This window comes from Hyperolius riggenbachi, chromosome 1 (assembly GCF_040937935.1).
Source record: "Hyperolius riggenbachi isolate aHypRig1 chromosome 1, aHypRig1.pri, whole genome shotgun sequence".
Taxonomy (NCBI): domain Eukaryota; kingdom Metazoa; phylum Chordata; class Amphibia; order Anura; family Hyperoliidae; genus Hyperolius; species Hyperolius riggenbachi.
In genome coordinates this window covers 680,803,356-680,825,304 of record NC_090646.1, presented here as the reverse complement: position 1 = coordinate 680,825,304, position 21,949 = coordinate 680,803,356, and the positions used below count along the sequence as shown (strand labels likewise).

At 51.5% G+C, this 21,949-nt stretch overlaps 1 protein-coding gene across 1 annotated transcript in view; it reads right to left on the bottom strand.

Moving 5' to 3' along the window:
* Positions 1-207: 207 nt before the first annotated feature.
* LOC137544546 (B-cell differentiation antigen CD72-like) overlaps positions 208-21,949 on the bottom strand; it is a 173,033-nt gene continuing 151,291 nt past the window's right edge. The window contains exons 5-7 of the mRNA XM_068265648.1: positions 21,214-21,359; positions 3,080-3,177; positions 208-608 (exon numbers count right to left, since the gene is read on the bottom strand). Coding sequence (XP_068121749.1) covers positions 431-608; positions 3,080-3,177; positions 21,214-21,359 — 422 coding nt within the window. The 3' untranslated portion in view covers positions 208-430. The remainder of the gene's footprint in view (positions 609-3,079; positions 3,178-21,213; positions 21,360-21,949) is intronic.

Here is a 21,949-nt window from a genome sequence, read left to right as displayed (position 1 = left end):
CTTTCCTAGCAGAAAATGGCTTCTGAGAGCAGGAAACAGATAAAAAGTAAATAGTTCATAGATTTTAGCTCTGCCATACTTCAATGAATGTGTCATTGAGCAAAAGCAATAAAACAGTTAAAACTTAAAAAGTAAATTTATACATAAAATTAAACTGTGGAATATCTTAAAAAGTCATTTTTATGAGAAGGAAGATAGATACAAGTGTTTATTCCATTCGTTTATTTTTGCTTTGGGTGTCCTTTAATGGTTATCTGTTATGACTCTCTTCACTGCAGACACACAGAAGACTGCAATAACGTTGGTTGGAATCATTGTAATACATAGATCTGGATTCATTGTATTTACTCTCCACATACAAAACTCAGGAAAAGTGAAGAAGAGGAAGAGGAGGATTTTGTCACTTTGCAAAGTTTCACTTTTAACTTTCTCAGCCGGATCTGTAACAATAAAACTGAGTGTTCCACAAAGAGAACTCCAGACTGTTGTATGCAGAACCCTTATAGGCTGTGACTACGAGGTTCCTCTCACAGATCCATCTGTTGTTCTTCCTGCAGTCTTCTGCCTGTAATCCCCCACCACCGATCATCCAGCAATGATTGCTCTGTCTGTAGAGAGGATATCACATGATGTGTGAGAGCGAGGAACTAGGATTCATCTTCATCCCAATCAGTAGCTGATACCCCCTCCCAATGAGAAATCCTTACCTATTCTCTAATACATCATCAGAGAGGGGGGTGTCTGTATGGCTGATACAGGGCTTCATTCACAAAACGGTGCTAACTGTTAGTACGCTGTGAAAAGTGCTTCAAGTGAAATTTCTCGTGATAATGGTTAACGCGTGCAAAAATTTGCGTTCGCGCATTAACGCAAATTTTTTGTGTGTAAATAAATTGAACGTTAATGCTCGATACATTCGCGTTAACGCACAAACGCTAATTTTTGCACGTGATAACCGTTTTTCACGCGAAACCCGGTTTTTCACACAAAAATGCGCTAAAACGCGCGAAAAAGCCGTGCTAACAGTTCGCACCGTTTTGTGAATAAAGCCCCTTGTGGTGAAACCCCTCCTACAGTGTGACATCTTCACCGTGGCCATGACAGATTCCTGTCTGTGAAACTCATTGCATTGTGGGAAATAACAGCTGTTTTTAACTACTGAGCAACCAGTATCTCCCTCTCTGCATATGTATGTATAAAACTCCACAGACAGAGAGGAGGAATCCTCAGTGACAATCGCTGCACACTATGTCACAGCATGCTAGAGACTGAGAGGAGGAATCCTCAGTGATAATCACTGCACACTACATCACAGCATGCCACAGACTGAGAGGAGGAATCCACAGTGACAATCACTGCACACTACATCACAGCATGCCACAGCCTGAGAGGCGGAATCCACAGAGACAATAACTGCACACTATGTCACAGCATGCCACAGACTGAGAGGGGGAATCCACAGTGACAATTGCTGCACAGTATGCCACAGCATGCCACAGACTGTGAGGAGGAATCCACAGTGACAATCACTGCACACTACATCACAGCATGCCACAGATTGAGAGGAGGAATCCCCAATGACAATTACTGCACACTATGTCACAACATGCCACAGCCTGAGAGGAGGAATTCACAGTGACAATAGCTGCACACTAAATCACAGCATGCCACAGACTGAGAGGAGGAAACCACAGTGACAATCACTGCACACTATGTCACAGCATGCCACAGACTGAGAGGAGGAATCCACAATGACAATCGCTGCACACTATGTCACAGCATGCCACAGCCTGAGAGGAGGAATCCACAGTGACAATCACTGCACACTATGTCAAAGCATGTCACAGACCGAGAGGCGGAATCCACAGAGACAATAACTGCACACTATGTCACAGCATGCCACAGACTGAGAGGGGGAATCCACAGTGACAATTGCTGCACAGTATGCCACAGCATGCCACAGACTGTGAGGAGGAATCCACAGTGACAATCACTGCACACTGTGTCACAGCATGCCACAGACTGAGAGGAGGAATCCACAGTGACAATTGCTGCACAGTATGTCATGCATGCCACAGACTGTGAGGAGGAATCCACAATGACAATCACTGCACACTACATCACAGCATACCATAGACTGAGAGGAGGAATCCACAGTGACAATCACTGCACACTATGTCACAGCATGCCACAGACTGAGAGGAGGAATCCACAGTGACAATCACTGCACACTACATCACAGCATACCATAGACTGAGAGGAGGAATCCACAGTGACAATCACTGCACACTATGTCACAGCATGCCACAGACTGAGAGGAGGAATCCACAGTGACAATCACTGCACACTACATCACAGCATGCCACAGCCTGAGAGGAGGAATCCACAGTGACAATCACTGCACACTATGTCACAGCATGCCACAGCCTGAGAGGAGGAATCCACAGTGACAATCACTGCACACTATGTCACAGCATGCCACAGACCGAGAGGAGGAATCCACAGTGACAATCACTGCACACTACATCACAGCATGCCACAGACTGAGAGGAGGAATGCACAGTGACAATCACTGCACACTATGTCACAGCATGCCACAGACTGAGAGGAGGAATGCACAGTGACAATCACTGCACACTATGTCACAGCATGCCACAGACTGAGAGGGGGAATCCACAGTGACAATCACTGCACACTACATCACAGCATGCCACAGACTGAGAGGAGGAATCCACAGTGACAATCACTGCACACTATGTCACAGCATGTCACAGACTGAGAGGAGGAATCCACAGTGACAATCACTGCACACTATGTCACAGCATGCCACAGCCTGAGAGGAGGAATCCACAGTGACAATCACTGCACATTATGTTACTGATGTGTGTATGGGAGGGGGAGAAATAAGAGAGACAAGAAACAAGATGGGGTGGCAGAGGAGAGAAAAGAGAGCTATGGGGAGGTAGATGGGGACGAGAGAGATGAGATAATGATTGTGTGTTGGGGGGGGGGGGGAGGGGGGGGGAGACAAGTCCTGTTAGGTTCTCAGTTTGGAAAAACATTTGAGTCCCACACTCACAAAAATTCATATCCATTGGGCCATTTCCATTGCTCCGGCCACCTCCATGTCAGCTCCTTCCCCACCCAGAATCCTCCTCCTTCACCGGCCAGGGAGTCCTAAGGATAATTACAGTGTTAACAACATTCTTAAATAAAGCACCCCAAACACAATATCAGGAGCGTAACTGGAAATCACCGGGCCACCCTGCAAAAAAAAAAAGAAAATCACCTCCCCCCGAGGCCCGCTCAGGGCCATTTTGGGGGCAGGAGGGGTCGCAGCATGAGTGGAAAGCGTGGTCGCACATCGGCGGGGAGGGGGACAGTCTCCTCCTCCCTCACCTCGGGCTCTCCCCTCAGCGCGCTCCCCTCCAGCAATTATCAGTGGCAGCAGCGGCAGCAGCAACACTTAGGGCTTGATTCACAAAGTGGTGCTAACAGTTAGCACGCTGGTGAAAAGCCCCTTATCACGCCTAAACTCTGTTTGGGCATGATAAGTTTAGGCGTGATAAGTTTAGGTGTGATAAGTTTTTAGGCGTGATAAGTTTAAGTACCAACTGAGCTAGCACCGCAGTGCACAGCTGATCAAAAGTTTTGCGCTAGCAAAGTCTGGTGCACTTTGCATAGAGTTTAATGGTGCTGCTTTGTGTGCGGGACTTTGCATGCGATCTAAACTTATCTAAACTTAGCATGCCTAAACTTATCATGCCTAAACTTATCATGCCTAAACTGAGTTTAGGCATGATAAAAATGGTTATCACGCCTAAAGTCTCTAACTGGGTTAGCACCGCTTTGTGAATCGAGCCCCTACCTCCTTCCACCACAGAGGTCCATCTCTAAGTGCCTCATGCTACTTTCTGTTTAAACAGGATGTAGCGTCGGACACTTGAGAGATCGGAACCTCGGTGCATGGAACGCATGGAGGTATGTGTTCCTTCCTGCCCGCTGCTGCGGCCACTGATAATTGCAGGGGGGAGAGCCCAAGGTGTCCCCCCTCACCGCCGATGTGCCACACACACACACACACACACACACACACACACTGTGCACACACACACACACACACACACACACACACACACACACACACACACACACACACACACACACACACACACACACACTGTACACACACACACACTGTACACACACACACACTGTGCACACACACACTGTGCACACACACACTGCGCACACACACACTGCACACACACACTGCACACACACACTGCACACACACACTGCACACACACACACACACACACACACACACTGCACACACACACACACACACACTGCACACACACACACTGTGCACACAAACGCTGCACACACTGTACACACACTGTACACACACTGCACACACACACACTGTACACACACACACAGTACACACACACACTGCACACACACACACTGCGCACACACACACTGCACACACACACACACACACACACTGCACACACACTGTACACACACACACTGTACACACACACACACACACACACACACACACACACACACACACACACTGTACACACACACACACTGTACACACACACACACGCACATACTGTACACACACACACTGTACACACACACACACACACACACACACACACTGTACACACACACACACACACACACACTGTACACACACACACACACGTACACACACACTGTGCACACACACACACACACACACACACACTGTACACACACACTGCACACACACACTGCACACACACTGCCATGGGCGTCCGCAGAAAATTTTTCAGGGGGGGGCAAAAAGTGGGAGGGAAGGAAGAAGTGGGGCGGTGTGCTGCGCCGAACATCTGGGGCTACGTACGCGCTCCGTGCCGAAAAATGGGTGTGGTCATGAACCAGAATGTGGGTGTGGTCACGGGTGGAGACAAGTTTACATGAACTTAGCAATGGTGGGACATTAGATTAGGACAGTGATGGCGAACCTTTTGAAGGTCGAGTGCCCAAACTGCAACCCAAAAGTCACTTTACTATCGCAAAGTGCCAACAGCAATTTAAACTAAATACAAACGTTTTAACTCATACATGAACATTATGGAAAATCCAAGTTGAAAATAAACTGTAAAGATAAACAATTTCATCCATCCTACTCCTGAAAAATGTATTCAATTTTTTTAGAACCTCCCGGTTTCATTTTTGGTTTTAAAAAGCTGAAAAAGTAGGTTTAATGCTATTGTCTCATATGATGATGATTCAGCTTTTTCCATAGTCTCGCAGTTAGCAATCATGTGACCCCCAACAAGACAAATTCAGCAATCATGAGGCCCCCAACAAGACAAATTCAGCAATCATGAGCCCCCCAACAAGACCAATTTAGCAATCATGAGGCCCACAACAAGACAAATTCAGCAATCATGAGGCCCCCAACAAGACAAATTCAGCAATCATGAGCCCCCCAACAAGACAAATTCAGCGATCTTGAGGCCCCCAACAACTCATGAGGCCCCCAACAAGACAAATTCAGTAACCATGAGGCCCCCAACAAGACAAATTCAGCAGTCATGAGGCACATAAATAGACAGCATTTCACATAAATAGGCAGAATGCCCCCTTAATATGGTATACACCTCTCACCTGACAGCAGTTCCCCAAAATACACTCAATCTGACAGCAGTGGTTCCCCAAAAATAGGTAGCCCCAGGTCTATAGGTGTCCCCAGAATAGGTGGCCAGTGGTATAGATGTCCCCAGAACAGGTAGCCAGGGGTAGAGATGTCCCCAGAACAGGTAGCCAGGGGTATATGTGCCCAGTATATGTAGGCAGGGGTATATGTGCCCAGTATATGTAGCCAGAGGTATATGTGCCCAGTATATGTAGTCAGGGGTATATGTGCCCAGTATATGTAGCCAGGGGTATATGTGCCCAGTATATGAAACCAGGGGTATATGTCCCCAGTATATGTAGCCAGGGGTATATGTGCCCAGTATATGTAGGCAGGGGTATATGTGCCCAGTATACGTAGGCAGGGGTATATGTGCCCAGTATATGTAGCCAGCGGTATATGTGCCCAGTATATGTAACCAGGGGTATATGTGCCCAGTATATGAAGCCGGAGGTATATGTGCCCAGTATATGTAGCCAGCGGTATATGTGCCCAGTATATGTAGCCAAGGGTATATGTGCCCAGTATATGTAGCCAGGGGTATATGTGCCCAGTATATGTAGGCAGGGGTATATGTGCCCAGTATATGTAGCCAGGGGTATATGTGCCCAGTATATGTAGCCAGCGGTATATGTGCCCAGTATATGTAGCCAGGGGTATATGTGCCCAGTATATGTAGCCAGGGGTATATGTGCCCAGTATATGTAGGCAGGAGAGGGGTATATGTCCCCAGAATAAGTAGCCAGGTGTGCCCCTAGCAGGAGGGGAGCAGCGCAGAGAAGAGGGAGAGCTATGGGCACAGTGGGGAAGGGCGGACGTCCCCCCCCCTTCCCTCACCTTAGGGGGCTCTCCCTCCCTCGCTCTCCCCTCCAGAACGAAGTTTTGTGCAGCGGCTGGACAGTGGGCGCAATTTACCTCCGTCTCGTTCAGGCGTCGGATGGATTTGCTGCTAGTCTGGTCTGGTCCAGACCAGCGGCACCAGAACTTTCGGCGCTTGGAGCGAGACGGAGGTAAGTTGCGCCCACTGTCCAGCCGCTGCACAACACTTCGTTCTGGAGGGGAGAGCGAGGGAGGGAGAGCCCCCTAAGGTGAGGGAAGGGGGGGAGACGTCCGCCCTTCCCCACTGTGCCCATAGCTCTCCCTCTTCTCTGCGCTGCTCCCCTCCTGCTGGCCACATGGGCACGCGGCCAGGGCGGGGCAGCGGGCGGCCAGAGTCGGGCAGATGCCCGAATTTGCCATATGTGCGGATGCCCATGCACACTGCACACACACACTGCACACACACACACACACACACTACACACACACACACTGTGCACACACACACTGTGCACACACACACTGTGCACACACACACTGTGCACACAAACACTGCACACACTGTACACACACACACACACGCACACTGTACACACACACATACACACACACACACACAGTACACACACACACTGCACACACACACTGTGCACACACACACTGCACACACACACACACTGCACACACACACACACTGAACACGCACACACACTGTACACACACACACACACACACACACACACACACACACTGTACACACACACACTGCACACACACACTGTACACACTGTACACACTGTACACACACACACACACACACACACACACGTACACACTGTACACACACACACACACACACACACACACACACACACACACACACACACACACACACACACACACTGCACACACACACACACACACACACACATTAAACAGGATGTAGCGTCGGACACACTGCACACACACACTGTGCACACACACACTGTGCACACACACACTGCGCACACACACACTGCACACACACACTGCACACACACACTGCACACACACACTGCACACACACACACACACACACACACACTGCACACACACACGCTGCACACACACACACTGTGCACACAAACGCTGCACACACTGTACACACACTGTACACACACTGCACACACACACACTGTACACACACACACAGTACACACACACACTGCACACACACACACTGCGCACACACACACTGCACACACACACACACTGCACACACACTGTACACACACACACTGTACACACACACACACACTGTACACACACACACACACACACACACACACTGTACACACACACTGTACACACACACACACACTGTACACACACACACACGCACACACTGTACACACACACACTGTACACACACACACACACTGTACACACACACACACACACACACACACACACTACACACACACACACACACACTGTGCACACACACTGTGCACACACACGCACACACACTGTGCACACACACACACACACACACACACACACACACACACACACACACACACACACTGTACACACACACTGCACACACACACTGCACACACACTGCACACACACACTGTGCACACACACACTGTGCACACACACACACTGTGCACACAAACACTGCACACACTGTACACACACACACACACACACGCACACTGTACACACACACATACACACACACACACACACACTGCACACACACACTGTGCACACACACACTGCACACACACACACACTACACACACACTGAACACGCACACACACTGTACACACACACATACACACACTGCACACACACACACTGTACACACACACACACACACACACTCACACACACACACACACACACTGCACACACATACACACACTGCACGCACACACACTGCACACACACACACACACACACACACACACTGTACACACACACACACACACACACACACACACACACACACACACACACAGGTCACAGAGGCCAAGGCCTAGGGCGATAAAAATCAGCAGGGCACAGGACTTGGAGAGATAAGAGGTCACATGTCAAAGTAAATCACCTCTCCTGCTTTGCTCTGGTCTGCCTGAATTCCAGAGATCCCTGCATCTCTCTTACTTGTGCAAAGTGTGTGTTATGGCAGTCAGCATCTGCTGTTACCTGTATGATGACAGGGGACAAACAATCTGCTGTGAGAAGAAAAATATATGGGCTCAAGTAGCAGAACTCTTGAGTTCCGATTAGTTTTTTTCATGCAGCACGCATTCACTCACGGGAAGGAATTAGCAGCTCTCCCCCTCCCTGACTGATGTTAGTTTATTACTAGTAGGTCAGTGCTGTTAAAGACCTCAGACTTGTCAAATTTATGGCTTTTTTTTTCCTCCTAGAGAATGACAACAACATTCTTTGTCCTACAGTTTAACTCTTTCCTGGCATTTTTTGCCAGCAAAGTACTGTGTTAGCCATCAGTGAAAGCAGGATGATTTGAAACAGAATGACAACTGTGTTACATTTATTTATATTTACAAAACAATCAATGGATCTCCTGCTGACTGTATATATAGCTGTGTGCCTAACATCTTGTACACAAGTCTGAAGACGGCTCTCACTGTTTTTCTTTTGGTTAGCCAATAAAAAGTGTTATTCTGTTACAAAACTTCCTGCTGACTGATTTTAAGATCTGTCTTAAGTGCTAAATTGTCACTGTGTAAAGTACACCTGAGCTTATGCTGGGTACACACAATGCAATTTTCTGACAGATTTACTGTCACATCGACTATTTCCAACATGTCCGATATGCTTTCCAATCAATTTTCTGAATGTTTTTTTCATAGAAGTGAACAGCAAATTGATCGAAAAATTGAAATTAGATCAGACATGATGGAAATAATCGACCTGACAGTAAATCTGTCAGAAAATTGCATCATGTGTACCTAGCATTACACTACATATATGCCAGTGTGTGTAGTGTCGGATCCTTCTACTTACCTGTCTTCTGTTTTGGATGGGCTTCTCTGCATTGTGCTGCACTGTCCCCTATTTGTGGCTCTGACGGCAGCAAGTAGCACAGAGGACAAAGAAGCAGCGCTGTCCACTGGGGCTACTTGTGATTTTGCACTCCTGTATGCATGTGCACAGGAGCCGAGGGAGTGTTATGGGTATGTGTACTTGACAAGTGCTGCTGAGCGCTCATACATGAGCATCATTTCTGAAGTATGCAAGACCAGAACATTATCGCCTGCTGTGCATGCAGACAGGAGCGCAGAATTACATGGAGTGGACAGAGCAAGCACTGCTTCTTTGTTGAACGGGCAGGGCCGGGCCAAGGCACAGGCTGGAGAGGCTCCAACCTCAGGGCGCAGTGTAGGAGGGGGGTGCACAATTCATTCAGCTGTCATTCCTAATTGTGTTTGAAGCAGAAAGAAATAAGAAAAGGAGATACATGGAAGTGACTACAAGCCAGATAACTAGATATTAAGGTGTTGGGGTGGTTGTGGGCCCTCTGGCCCCTCTTAGTCTAACAGCAATCAGTGTGTGATGCTGGGGTGGGAGGGATGGAGGGGCGCACTTTGGTGTCTCAGCCTTGGGTGCTGGAGGACCTTGTCCCGCCTCTGTGAACAGGGCAAAGCAGCAAAACAGAGGGGGGGGGGGGGGGGGGGGCGTTCAAACTAGTCAGAGTTGGACAGAATGGGGGGGCGGTTGGTGACAGCCGGCCTAGGGCGCTGGAAAGTACAAATCCGGCCCTGCCAAGGGCCCCGGTGCCCCGCACTCCTTATTGCTATGCCACTGCAAAGGAGGAAGAAAGACGGACACAGGGATTAGGTTCCAACGATTGGATGCTATGGCTAAACTACAATTCCTTGGGCCCCCAGAGAAACACTTTGATGCCCCCCCGCCCCCACAATGGTCACACCCCTTTTCTCGCCTCCCCTTGGTGCCCCTCACAGCCTGGGGGCGGGGCCATCTCACAAGGGTCATAAAACACACCCATAACATGTGTAGCCACAAAACACCTGATCTGAAGTATAGTCTCCTGTATCAGAGGTAGGAAATGTCAATAGCTGTGGGGGCCCCACCCAGCTCTGGGCCCCCTGTGGTTGCAGGGACTGCTACCCCTCTCGTTACACCCCCGTCATTCATACATTGTAATTGGCATGAAGGTTGGAATGCAATAGCTGCAGGAGCTGCAGGCTGTTTCCACCACATCTGTAACAAACCTGGGAAATCCTCACTGATCATCTCTACTCTGAGGGATAACCCATCTGAAATGACAGCGCAAGTTGTACTAACGTACAGTGTTCTCCTGCCATCTAGTGGCTGAAATAAACTCATGCAGCTTTTAGCTTCCTAGAACTTTGCTGCTCTGCTGCCACCTAGTGGCTAAAATAACATCATGCAGTCACTGTCCATTAAAGTGGATCCGAGATGAACTTTTACTCATTGCATAATTGGGTTCCTTTCCTATTGTTTATAGGGCATTCCTCAAGCCAAATCCTTTTTTGTTTTTGATTTAATACTCTAATTCCCTATAAACTAAACAAGCCACGCCCACAGGTTTTCAGAGAGCCAAGGCACTTTCAGACAGTAGCAAGGGCTCATGGGAGCTCAGTCTGGGCAGGAGGAGGGGGAGGTATTACTAGCCAGAGATTTCAGAGGCAGAGGGGAAGGAGGGAGGAGGAGGGGGGATTAGGCTGATGGCTCAAGATACAGATAAACCTGCCTCTGTGTAATGTTTACAAACAACATGGCTGCTGTTATTGTATATACACACAGTATATGTATATTGTATGTACAGTGTATATATATATATATATATATATATATATATATATATATATATATATATATATATTATTTTCTGGTGAAACACTGCCGCATTTTGATTATTCTCTGGAGAAACGCTACCACATTATGATTATTTTCTGGTGAAACATTGCCGCATTATGAAAATTTTCATGGCAGGTGCACCAGGAGGGGGGGCGGGGGGCGGTGCCACAGGAGTGACTAAATGGCTAGGTATGTTGCTTGTCACGGTATGGAACATCATTACCACCACGCACCTGATCAAGCAATTGCGACCGAGATGCATGCTTGTGTGATCCAATCTTTCAGACATTTTGTCTGGAAATCGATCAAAAGATCAATCAGGTGGCCATGTTGATGCACTAATTCACTTCTGATGTAAACTGATGGTCTACTGGGCCGCAATATGGAGTGATGTATGAGCACCCTAACGCTGTATTGTCTCCCCCTATCTATTGTGCAGCATATTGTAATATGTTAGTACATGAATGAGAAGGAGGAGAAGTCGATCGGTGCTGCAGACGCTTTATTCCATCATGAAGGATCAGACATGATACACATACAAAGTGTCAGAAAAAGTCACATACCAGTGGGATGAAGTGTGGTAACATATTGTAATATGTTAGTGCTTTATAACTAAAGTTTATGAATAACAATCAGGCCCGGATTTACATCACAGGAGCCTATAAGCACAGATGTCCTGGCACCCTAGACTCCGCCCTCCATGCATGCAGGCCCGTATTTACATCACAGGAGCCTATAGGCACAGATGTCCTGGCACCCTAGACTCCGCCCTCCATGCATGCAGGCCCGGATTTACATCACAGGAGCCTATAGGCACAGATGTCCTGGCACCCTAGACTCCGCCCTCCATGCATGCAGGCCCAGCTTTACATCACAGCAGCCTATAGGCACAGATGTCCTGGCACCCTAGACTCCGCCCTCCATGCATGCAGGCCTGGATTTACATCACAGGAGCGTATAGGCACAGATGTCCTGGCACCCTAGACTCCGCCCTCCATGCATGCAGGCCCGGATTTACATCACAGGAGCCTATAGGCACAGATGTCCTGGCACCCTAGACTCCACCCTCCATGCATGCAGGCCCAGATTTACCTCACAGGAGCCTATAGGCACAGATGTCCTGGCACCCGAGACTCCGCCCTCCATGCATGCAGGCCCGGATTTACATTACAGGAGCCTATAGGCACAGATGTCCTGGCACCCTAGACTCCACCCTCCATGCATGCAGGCCCAGATTTACCTCACAGGAGCCTATAGACACAGATGTCCTGGCACCATAGACTCCGCCCTCCATGCATGCAGGCCCGGATTTACATCACAGGAGCCTATAGGCACAGATGTCCTGGCACCCTAGACTCCGCCCTCCATGCATGCAGGCCCGGATTTACATCACAGGAGCCTATAGGCACAGATGTCCTGGCACCCTAGACTCCGCCCTCAATGCATGCAGGCCCGGATTTACCTCACAGGAGCCTATAGGCACAGATGTCCTGGCACCCTAGACTCCGCCCTCCATGCATGCAGGCCCAGATTTACATCACAGGAGCCTATAGGCACAGATGTCCTGGCACCCTAGACTCCACCCTCCATGCATGCAGGCCCAGATTTACCTCACAGAAGCCTATAGACACAGATGTCCTGGCACCCTAGACTCCGCCCTCCATGCATGCAGGCCCGGATTTACATCACAGGAGCCTATAGGCACAGATGTCCTGGAACTCTAGACTCCGCCCTCCATGCATGCAGGCCTGGATTTACATCACAGGAGTCTATAGGCACAGATGTCCTGGCACCCTAGACTCCACCCTCCATGCATGCAGGCCTGGATTTACATCACAGGAGCCTATAGGCACAGATGTCCTGGCACCCTAGACTCCGCCCTCCATGATGTATGCAGGCCCGGATTTACATCACAGGAGCCTATAGGCACAGATGTCCTGGCACCCTAGACTCCGCCCTCCATGCATGCAGGCCCAGATTTACCTCACAGGAGCCTATAGACACAGATGTCCTGACACCCTAGACTCCGCCCTCCATGCATGCAGGCCCGGATTTACATCACAGGAGCCTATAGGCACAGATGTCCTGGCACCCTAGACTCCGCCCTCCATGCATGCAGGCCCAGATTTACATCACAGCAGCCTATAGGCACAGATGTCCTGGCACCCTAGACTCCGCCCTCCATGCATGCAGGCCTGGATTTACATCACAGGAGCCTATAGGCACAGATGTCCTGGCACCCTAGACTCCGCCCTCCATGCATGCAGGCCCGGATTTACATCACAGGAGCCTATAGGCACAGATGTCCTGGCACCCTAGACTCCGCCCTCCATGCATGCAGGCCCGGATTTACATCACAGGAGCCTATAGGCACAGATGTCCTGGCACCCTAGACTCCGCCCTCCATGCATGCAGGCCCAGATTTACCTCACAGGAGCCTATAGACACAGATGTCCTGACACCCTAGACTCCGCCCTCCATGCATGCAGGCCCGGATTTACATCACAGGAGCCTATAGGCACAGATGTCCTGGAACCCTAGACTCCGCCCTCCATGCATGCAGGCCTGGATTTACATCACAGGAGTCTATAGGCACAGATGTCCTGGCACCCTAGACTCCACCCTCCATGCATGCAGGCCTGGATTTACATCACAGGAGCCTATAGGCACAGATGTCCTGGCACCCTAGACTCCGCCCTCCATGATGCATGCAGGCCCGGATTTACATCACAGGAGCCTATAGGCACAGATGTCCTGGCACCCTAGACTCCGCCCTCCATGCATGCAGGCCCAGATTTACCTCACAGGAGCCTATAGACACAGATGTCCTGACACCCTAGACTCCGCCCTCCATGCATGCAGGCCCGGATTTACATCACAGGAGCCTATAGGCACAGATGTCCTGGCACCCTAGACTCCGCCCTCCATGCATGCAGGCCTGGATTTACATCACAGCATCACAGGAGCCTATAGGCACAGATGTCCTGGCACCCTAGACTCCGCCCTCCATGCATGCAGGCCCGGATTTACATCACAGGAGCCTATAGGCACAGATGTCCTGGCACCCTAGACTCCGCCCTCCATGCATGCAGGCCCGGATTTACATCACAGGAGCCTATAGGCACAGATGTCCTGGCACCCTAGACTCCGCCCTCCATGCATGCAGGCCCAGATTTACCTCACAGGAGCCTATAGACACAGATGTCCTGACACCCTAGACTCCGCCCTCCATGCATGCAGGCCCGGATTTACATCACAGGAGCCTATAGGCACAGATGTCCTGGCACCCTAGACTCCACCCTCCATGCATGCAGGCCCAGATTTACATCACAGCAGCCTATAGGCACAGATGTCCTGGCACCCTAGACTCCGCACTCCATGCATGCAGGCCTGGATTTACATCACAGGAGCCTATAGGCACAGATGTCCTGGCACCCTAGACTCCACCCTCCATGCATGCAGGCCTGGATTTACATCACAGGAGCCTATAGGCACAGATGTCCTGGCACCCTAGACTCCGCCCTCCATGCATGCAGGCCCGGATTTACATCACAGGAGCCTATAGGCACAGATGTCCTGGCAACCTAGACTCCGCCCTCCATGCATGCAGGCCCGGATTTACATCACAGGAGCCTATAGGCACAGATGTCCTGGCACCCTAGTCTCTGCCCTCCATGCATGCAGGCCCGGATTTACCTCACAGGAGCCTATAGACACAGATGTCCTGGCACCCTAGACTCCGCCCTCTATGCATGCAGGCCCGGATTTACATCACAGGAGCCTATAGGCACAGATTTCCTGGCACCCTAGACTCCGCCCTCCATGCATGCAGGCCGGGATTTACATCACAGGAGCCTATAGGCACAGATGTCCTGACACCCTAGACTCCGCCCTCCATGCATGCAGGCCCGGATTTACATCACAGGAGCCTATAGGCACAGATGTCCTGGCACCCTAGACTCCGCCCTCCATGCATGCAGGCCCGGATTTACATCACAGGAGCCTATAGGCACAGATGTCCTGGCACCCTAGACTCCGCCCTCCATGCATGCAGGCCCAGATTTACCTCACAGGAGCCTATAGGCACAGATGTCCTGGCACCCTAGACTCCGCCCTCCATGCATGCAGGCCCAGATTTACCTCACAGGAGCCTATAGGCACAGATGTCCTGGCACCCTAGACTCCGCCCTCCATGCATGCAGGCCCGGATTTACCTCACAGGAGCCTATAGACACAGATGTCCTGGCACCCTAGACTCCGCCCTCCATGCATGCAGGCCCGGATTTACATCACAGGAGCCTATAGGCACAGATGTCCTGGCACCCTAGACTCCGCCCTCCATGCATGCAGGCCTGGATTTACATCACAGGAGCCTATAGGCACAGATGTCCTGGCACCCTAGACTCCGCCCTCCATGCATGCAGGCCCGGATTTACCTCACAGGAGCCTATAGGCACAGATGTCCTGGCACCCTAGACTCCGCCCTCCATGCATGCAGGCCCGGATTTACATCACAGGAGCCTATAGGCACAGATGTCCTGGCACCCTAGACTCCACCCTCCATGCATGCAGGCCTGGATTTACATCACAGGAGCCTATAGGCACAGATGTCCTGGTACCCTAGACTCCGCCTTCCATGCATGCAGGCCCGGATTTACATCACAGGAGCCTATAGGCACCGATGTCCTGGCACCCTAGACTCCGCCCTCCATGCATGCAGGCCCGGATTTACATCACAGGAGCCTATAGGCACAGATGTCCTGGCACCCTAGACTCCGCCCTCCATGCATGCAGGCCCGGAATTACATCACAGGAGCCTATAGGCACAGATGTCCTGGCACCCTAGACTCCGCCCTCCATGCATGCAGGCCCAGATTTACCTCACAGGAGCCTATAGACACAGATGTCCTGACACCCTAGACTCCGCCCTCCATGCATGCAGGCCCGGATTTACATCACAGGAGCCTATAGGCACAGATGTCCTGGAACCCTAGACTCCGCCCTCCATGCATGCAGGCCTGGATTTACATCACAGGAGTCTATAGGCACAGATGTCCTGGCACCCTAGACTCCACCCTCCATGCATGCAGGCCTGGATTTACATCACAGGAGCCTATAGGCACAGATGTCCTGGCACCCTAGACTCCGCCCTCCATGATGCATGCAGGCCCGGATTTACATCACAGGAGCCTATAGGCACAGATGTCCTGGCACCCTAGACTCCGCCCTCCATGCATGCAGGCCCAGATTTACCTCACAGGAGCCTATAGACACAGATGTCCTGACACCCTAGACTCCGCCCTCCATGCATGCAGGCCCGGATTTACATCACAGGAGCCTATAGGCACAGATGTCCTGGCACCCTAGACTCCGCCCTCCATGCATGCAGGCCCAGATTTACATCACAGCAGCCTATAGGCACAGATGTCCTGGCACCCTAGACTCCGCCCTCCATGCATGCAGGCCCGGATTTACATCACAGGAGCCTATAGGAACAGATGTCCTGGCACCCTAGACTCTGCCCTCCATGCATGCAGGCCCGGATTTACCTCACAGGAGCCTATAGACACAGATGTCCTGGCACCCTAGACTCCGCCCTCTATGCATGCAGGCCCGGATTTACATCACAGGAGCCTATAGGCACAGATTTCCTGGCACCCTAGACTCCGCCCTCCATGCATGCAGGCCTGGATTTACATCACAGGAGCCTATAGGCACAGATGTCCTGACACCCTAGACTCCGCCCTCCATGCATGCAGGCCCGGATTTACATCACAGGAGCCTATAGGCACAGATGTCCTGGCACCCTAGACTCCGCCCTCCATGCATGCAGGCCCGGATTTACATCACAGGAGCCTATAGGCACAGATGTCCTGGCACCCTAGACTCCGCCCTCCATGCATGCAGGCCCGGATTTACATCACAGGAGCCTATAGGCACAGATGTCCTGGCACCCTAGACTCCGCCCTCCATGCATGCAGGCCCGGATTTACATCACAGGAGCCTATAGGCACAGATGTCCTGGCACCCTAGACTCTGCCCTCCATGCATGCAGGCCCGGATTTACCTCACAGGAGCCTATAGACACAGCTGTCCTGGCACCCTAGACTCCGCCCTCTATGCATGCAGGCCCAGATTTACATCACAGGAGCCTATAGGCACAGATGTCCTGACACCCTAGACTCCGCCCTCCATGCATGCAGGCCCGGATTTACATCACAGGAGCCTATAGGCACAGATGTCCTGACACCCTAGACTCCGCCCTCCATGCATGCAGGCCCGGATTTACATCACAGGAGCCTATAGGCACAGATGTCCTGGCACCCTAGACTCCGCCCTCCATGCATGCAGGCCCGGATTTACCTCACAGGAGCCTATAGACACAGATGTCCTGGCACCCTAGACTCCGCCCTCCATGCATGCAGGCCCGGATTTACATCACAGGAGCCTATAGGCACAGATGTCCTGGCACCCTAGACTCCGCCCTCCATGCATGCAGGCCTGGATTTACATCACAGGAGCCTATAGGCACAGATGTCCTGGCACCCTAGACTCCGCCCTCCATGCATGCAGGCCCGGATTTACCTCACAGGAGCCTATAGGCACAGATGTCCTGGCACCCTAGACTCCGCCCTCCATGCATGCAGGCCCGGATTTACATCACAGGAGCCTATAGGCACAGATGTCCTGGCACCCTAGACTCCACCCTCCATGCATGCAGGCCTGGATTTACATCACAGGAGCCTATAGGCACAGATGTCCTGGTACCCTAGACTCCGCCTTCCATGCATGCAGGCCCGGATTTACATCACAGGAGCCTATAGGCACAGATGTCCTGGCACCCTAGACTCCGCCCTCCATGCATGCAGGCCCAGATTTACATCACAGGAGCCTATAGGCACAGATGTCCTGGCACCCTAGACTCCGCCCTCCATGCATGCAGGCCCGGATTTACATCACAGGAGCCTATAGGCACAGATGTCCTGGCACCCTAGACTCTGCCCTCCATGCATGCAGGCCCGGATTTACATCACAGGAGCCTATAGGCACAGATGTCCTGACACCCTAGACTCCGCCCTCCATGCATGCAGGCCCGGATTTACATCACAGGAGCCTATAAGCACAGATGTCCTGGCACCCTATACTCCGCCCTCCATGCATGCAGGCCCAGATTTACATCACAGCAGCCTATAGGCACAGATGTCCTGGCACCCTAGACTCCACCCTCCATGCATGCAGGCCTGGATTTACATCACAGGACCCTATAGGCACAGATGTCCTCGCACCCTAGACTCCGCCCTCCATGCATGCAGGCCCGGATTTACATCACAGGAGCCTATAGGCACAGATGTCCTGGCACCCTAGACTCCGCCCTCCATGCATGCAGGCCCGGATTTACATCACAGGAGCCTATAGGCACAGATGTCCTGGCACCCTAGACTCTGCCCTCCATGCATGCAGGCCCGGATTTACCTCACAGGAGCCTATAGACACAGATGTCCTGGCACCCTAGACTCCGCCCTCTATGCATGCAGGCCCGGATTTACATCACAGGAGCCTATAGGCACAGATTTCCTGGCACCCTAGACTCCGCCCTCCATGCATGCAGGCCTGGATTTACATCACAGGAGCCTATAGGCACAGATGTCCTGACACCCTAGACTCCGCCCTCCATGCATGCAGGCCCGGATTTACATCACAGGAGCCTATAGGCACAGATGTCCTGGCACCCTAGACTCCGCCCTCCATGCATGCAGGCCCGGATTTACATCACAGGAGCCTATAGGCACAGATGTCCTGGCACCCTAGACTCCGCCCTCCATGCATGCAGGCCCGGATTTACATCACAGGAGCCTATAGGCACAGATGTCCTGGCACCCTAGACTCCGCCCTCCATGCATGCAGGCCCGGATTTACATCACAGGAGCCTATAGGCACAGATGTCCTGGCACCCTAGACTCTGCCCTCCATGCATGCAGGCCCGGATTTACCTCACAGGAGCCTATAGACACAGCTGTCCTGGCACCCTAGACTCCGCCCTCTATGCATGCAGGCCCAGATTTACATCACAGGAGCCTATAGGCACAGATTTCCTGGCACCCTAGACTCCGCCCTCCATGCATGCAGGCCCAGATTTACATCACAGGAGCCTACAGGCACAGATGTCCTGACACCCTAGACTCCGCCCTCCATGCATGCAGGCCCGGATTTACATCACAGGAGCCTATAGGCACAGATGTCCTGGCACCCTAGACTCCGCCCTCCATGCATGCAGGCCCGGATTTACATCACAGGAGCCTATAGGCACAGATGTCCTGGCACCCTAGACTCCGCCCTCCATGCATGCAGGCCCGGATTTACATCACAGGAGCCTATAGGCACAGATGTCCTGTCACACTAGACTCCGCCCTTCATGCATGCAGGCCTCGATTTACCTCACAGGAGCCTATAGGCACAGATGTCCTGACACCCTAGACTCCGCCCTCCATGCATGCAGGCCCGGATTTACATCACAGGAGCCTATAGGCACAGATGTCCTGGCACCCTAGACTCCGCCCTCCATGCATGCAGGCCCGGATTTACATCACAGGAGCCTATAGGCACAGATGTCCTGGCACCCTAGACTCTGCCCTCCATGCATGCAGGCCCGGATTTACATCACAGGAGCCTATAGGCACAGATGTCCTGGCACCCTAGACTCCGCCCTCCATGCATGCAGGCCCAGATTTACCTCACAGGAGCCTATAGGCACAGATGTCCTGGCACCCTAGACTCCGCCCTCCATGCATGCAGGCCCGGATTTACCTCACAGGAGCCTATAGGCACAGATGTCCTGACACCCTAGACTCCGCCCTCCATGCATGCAGGCCCGGATTTAACTCACAGGAGCCTATAGGCACAGATGTCCTGACACCCTAGACTCCGCCCTCCATGCATGCAGGCCCGGATTTACCTCACAGGAGCCTATAGGCACAGATGTCCTGACACCCTAGACTCCGCCCTCCATGCATGCAGGCCCGGATTTACCTCACAGGAGCCTATAGGCACAGATGTCCTGGCACCTTACACTTTGCTCTCTAGGAATCTACAAATCCCCACCGCACTGCAAGTGTGCTGACTGGCCCAGCTGTCTCTTCTCCCTTACTACCCTTGCCCGTCATAGGTAGCTACAGGTGCCCCTTAGCATTAGGTAGCCAGAGGTACCCTCAATATTAAGTAGCTACAGGTGCCCCAAGCATTAGGTAGGTAGAGGATGGCTGGGTGGTGTAATGGTTAAGGGCTCTGCCTCTGACATGGGAGACCAGGTTTAAAATCTCGGCTCTGCCTGTTCAGTAAGCCAGCACCTATTCAGTAGGAGACCTTAGGCAAGTCTCCCTAACACTGCTACTGCCTATAGAGCTCGCCCTAGTGGCTGCAGCTCTGGCGCTTTGAGTCCGCCAGGAGAAAAGCACGATATAAGTGTTTGTCTTTGTAGAGGGACCTCAGTATTAATTAGCTAGTGGTGCCCCAATTATCATGTAGGTAGAGAAACTTCAGTATGAATTAGCTAGTGGTGCCCCAAGTATTAGGTAGGTAGAGGAACCTCAGTATTAAGTAGCTAGAGGTGCCCCTGAATGAAGATCGTGTCAGTGGAATGCTGAGAGCCGAGTTACTTTCCTCGCCTTTACACTCTCATCAGGACTCTGCATAGGGAAGGAGGGAGGGAAGTACTTGGGAATGGGGAGTGAGCCGCCTGTCCATCATCAGCGCCTGTAGGCATGTGCCTACAATGCCTTATGGGAAATCCGGCCCTGATAATAATTATATTATTACATGACAGGAGACTCACCTCCAGCTGTGTGTCATTCCTCTGCAGTATGACCAGATTGGACTCTCGCTCCTCGCAGTCTCTCTGACTGTCCTCCCACGCTGCCGTCCCCTCAGATATCCACAGACATTTCCTCCCACGCAGGAGCCATCCTGCCGGACACAAGCCTGGAACAGAAAGAAATGTCATGCAAGTTGCATGGCGAAAGGGGAACCTGGATAGCACATGACCACGCCTCCTTTATGTGGGGGAGTGTGCGCTGTAACGACATTCTCTCTTATTGGGAGGAGTCTGTTCTGTGACGGGAGGGAAAGACACTGGCTCCCCTCCCCCACACACTGCTGCCCACTTTCCCTGCTGACCACCAGCCCCCTTGGCAGGATAATGGGGTGTACAGCGTTTTGGGGGTCAACACACTTTGTTTTATTTTTCTATTATTTTATTGTAAGGTCACTTTAACTTTCAAAGGTCCATTATGTGTGCTGAGAGTAATAACTGTTGTTAATTCTGTCCTAGGGAACAAGATTGACAGAGTTTTACCATAATTATATATCCCATTATGATTTAACCACTTAACGATAGGCGTCGGTGGGTCGTTAGTGGTATAGCATGGAAACGGCCGCTCGATCGAGCGGCCTTTCCATGCTAGTTCACGGAGACTGCCTCCGTGAACAGTGTGCGAGCCGCCGATCGCAGCTCGCACGCATAATGTAAACATCCGGGGAAGAAATCCCCGCTGTTTACATCACACGGCGCT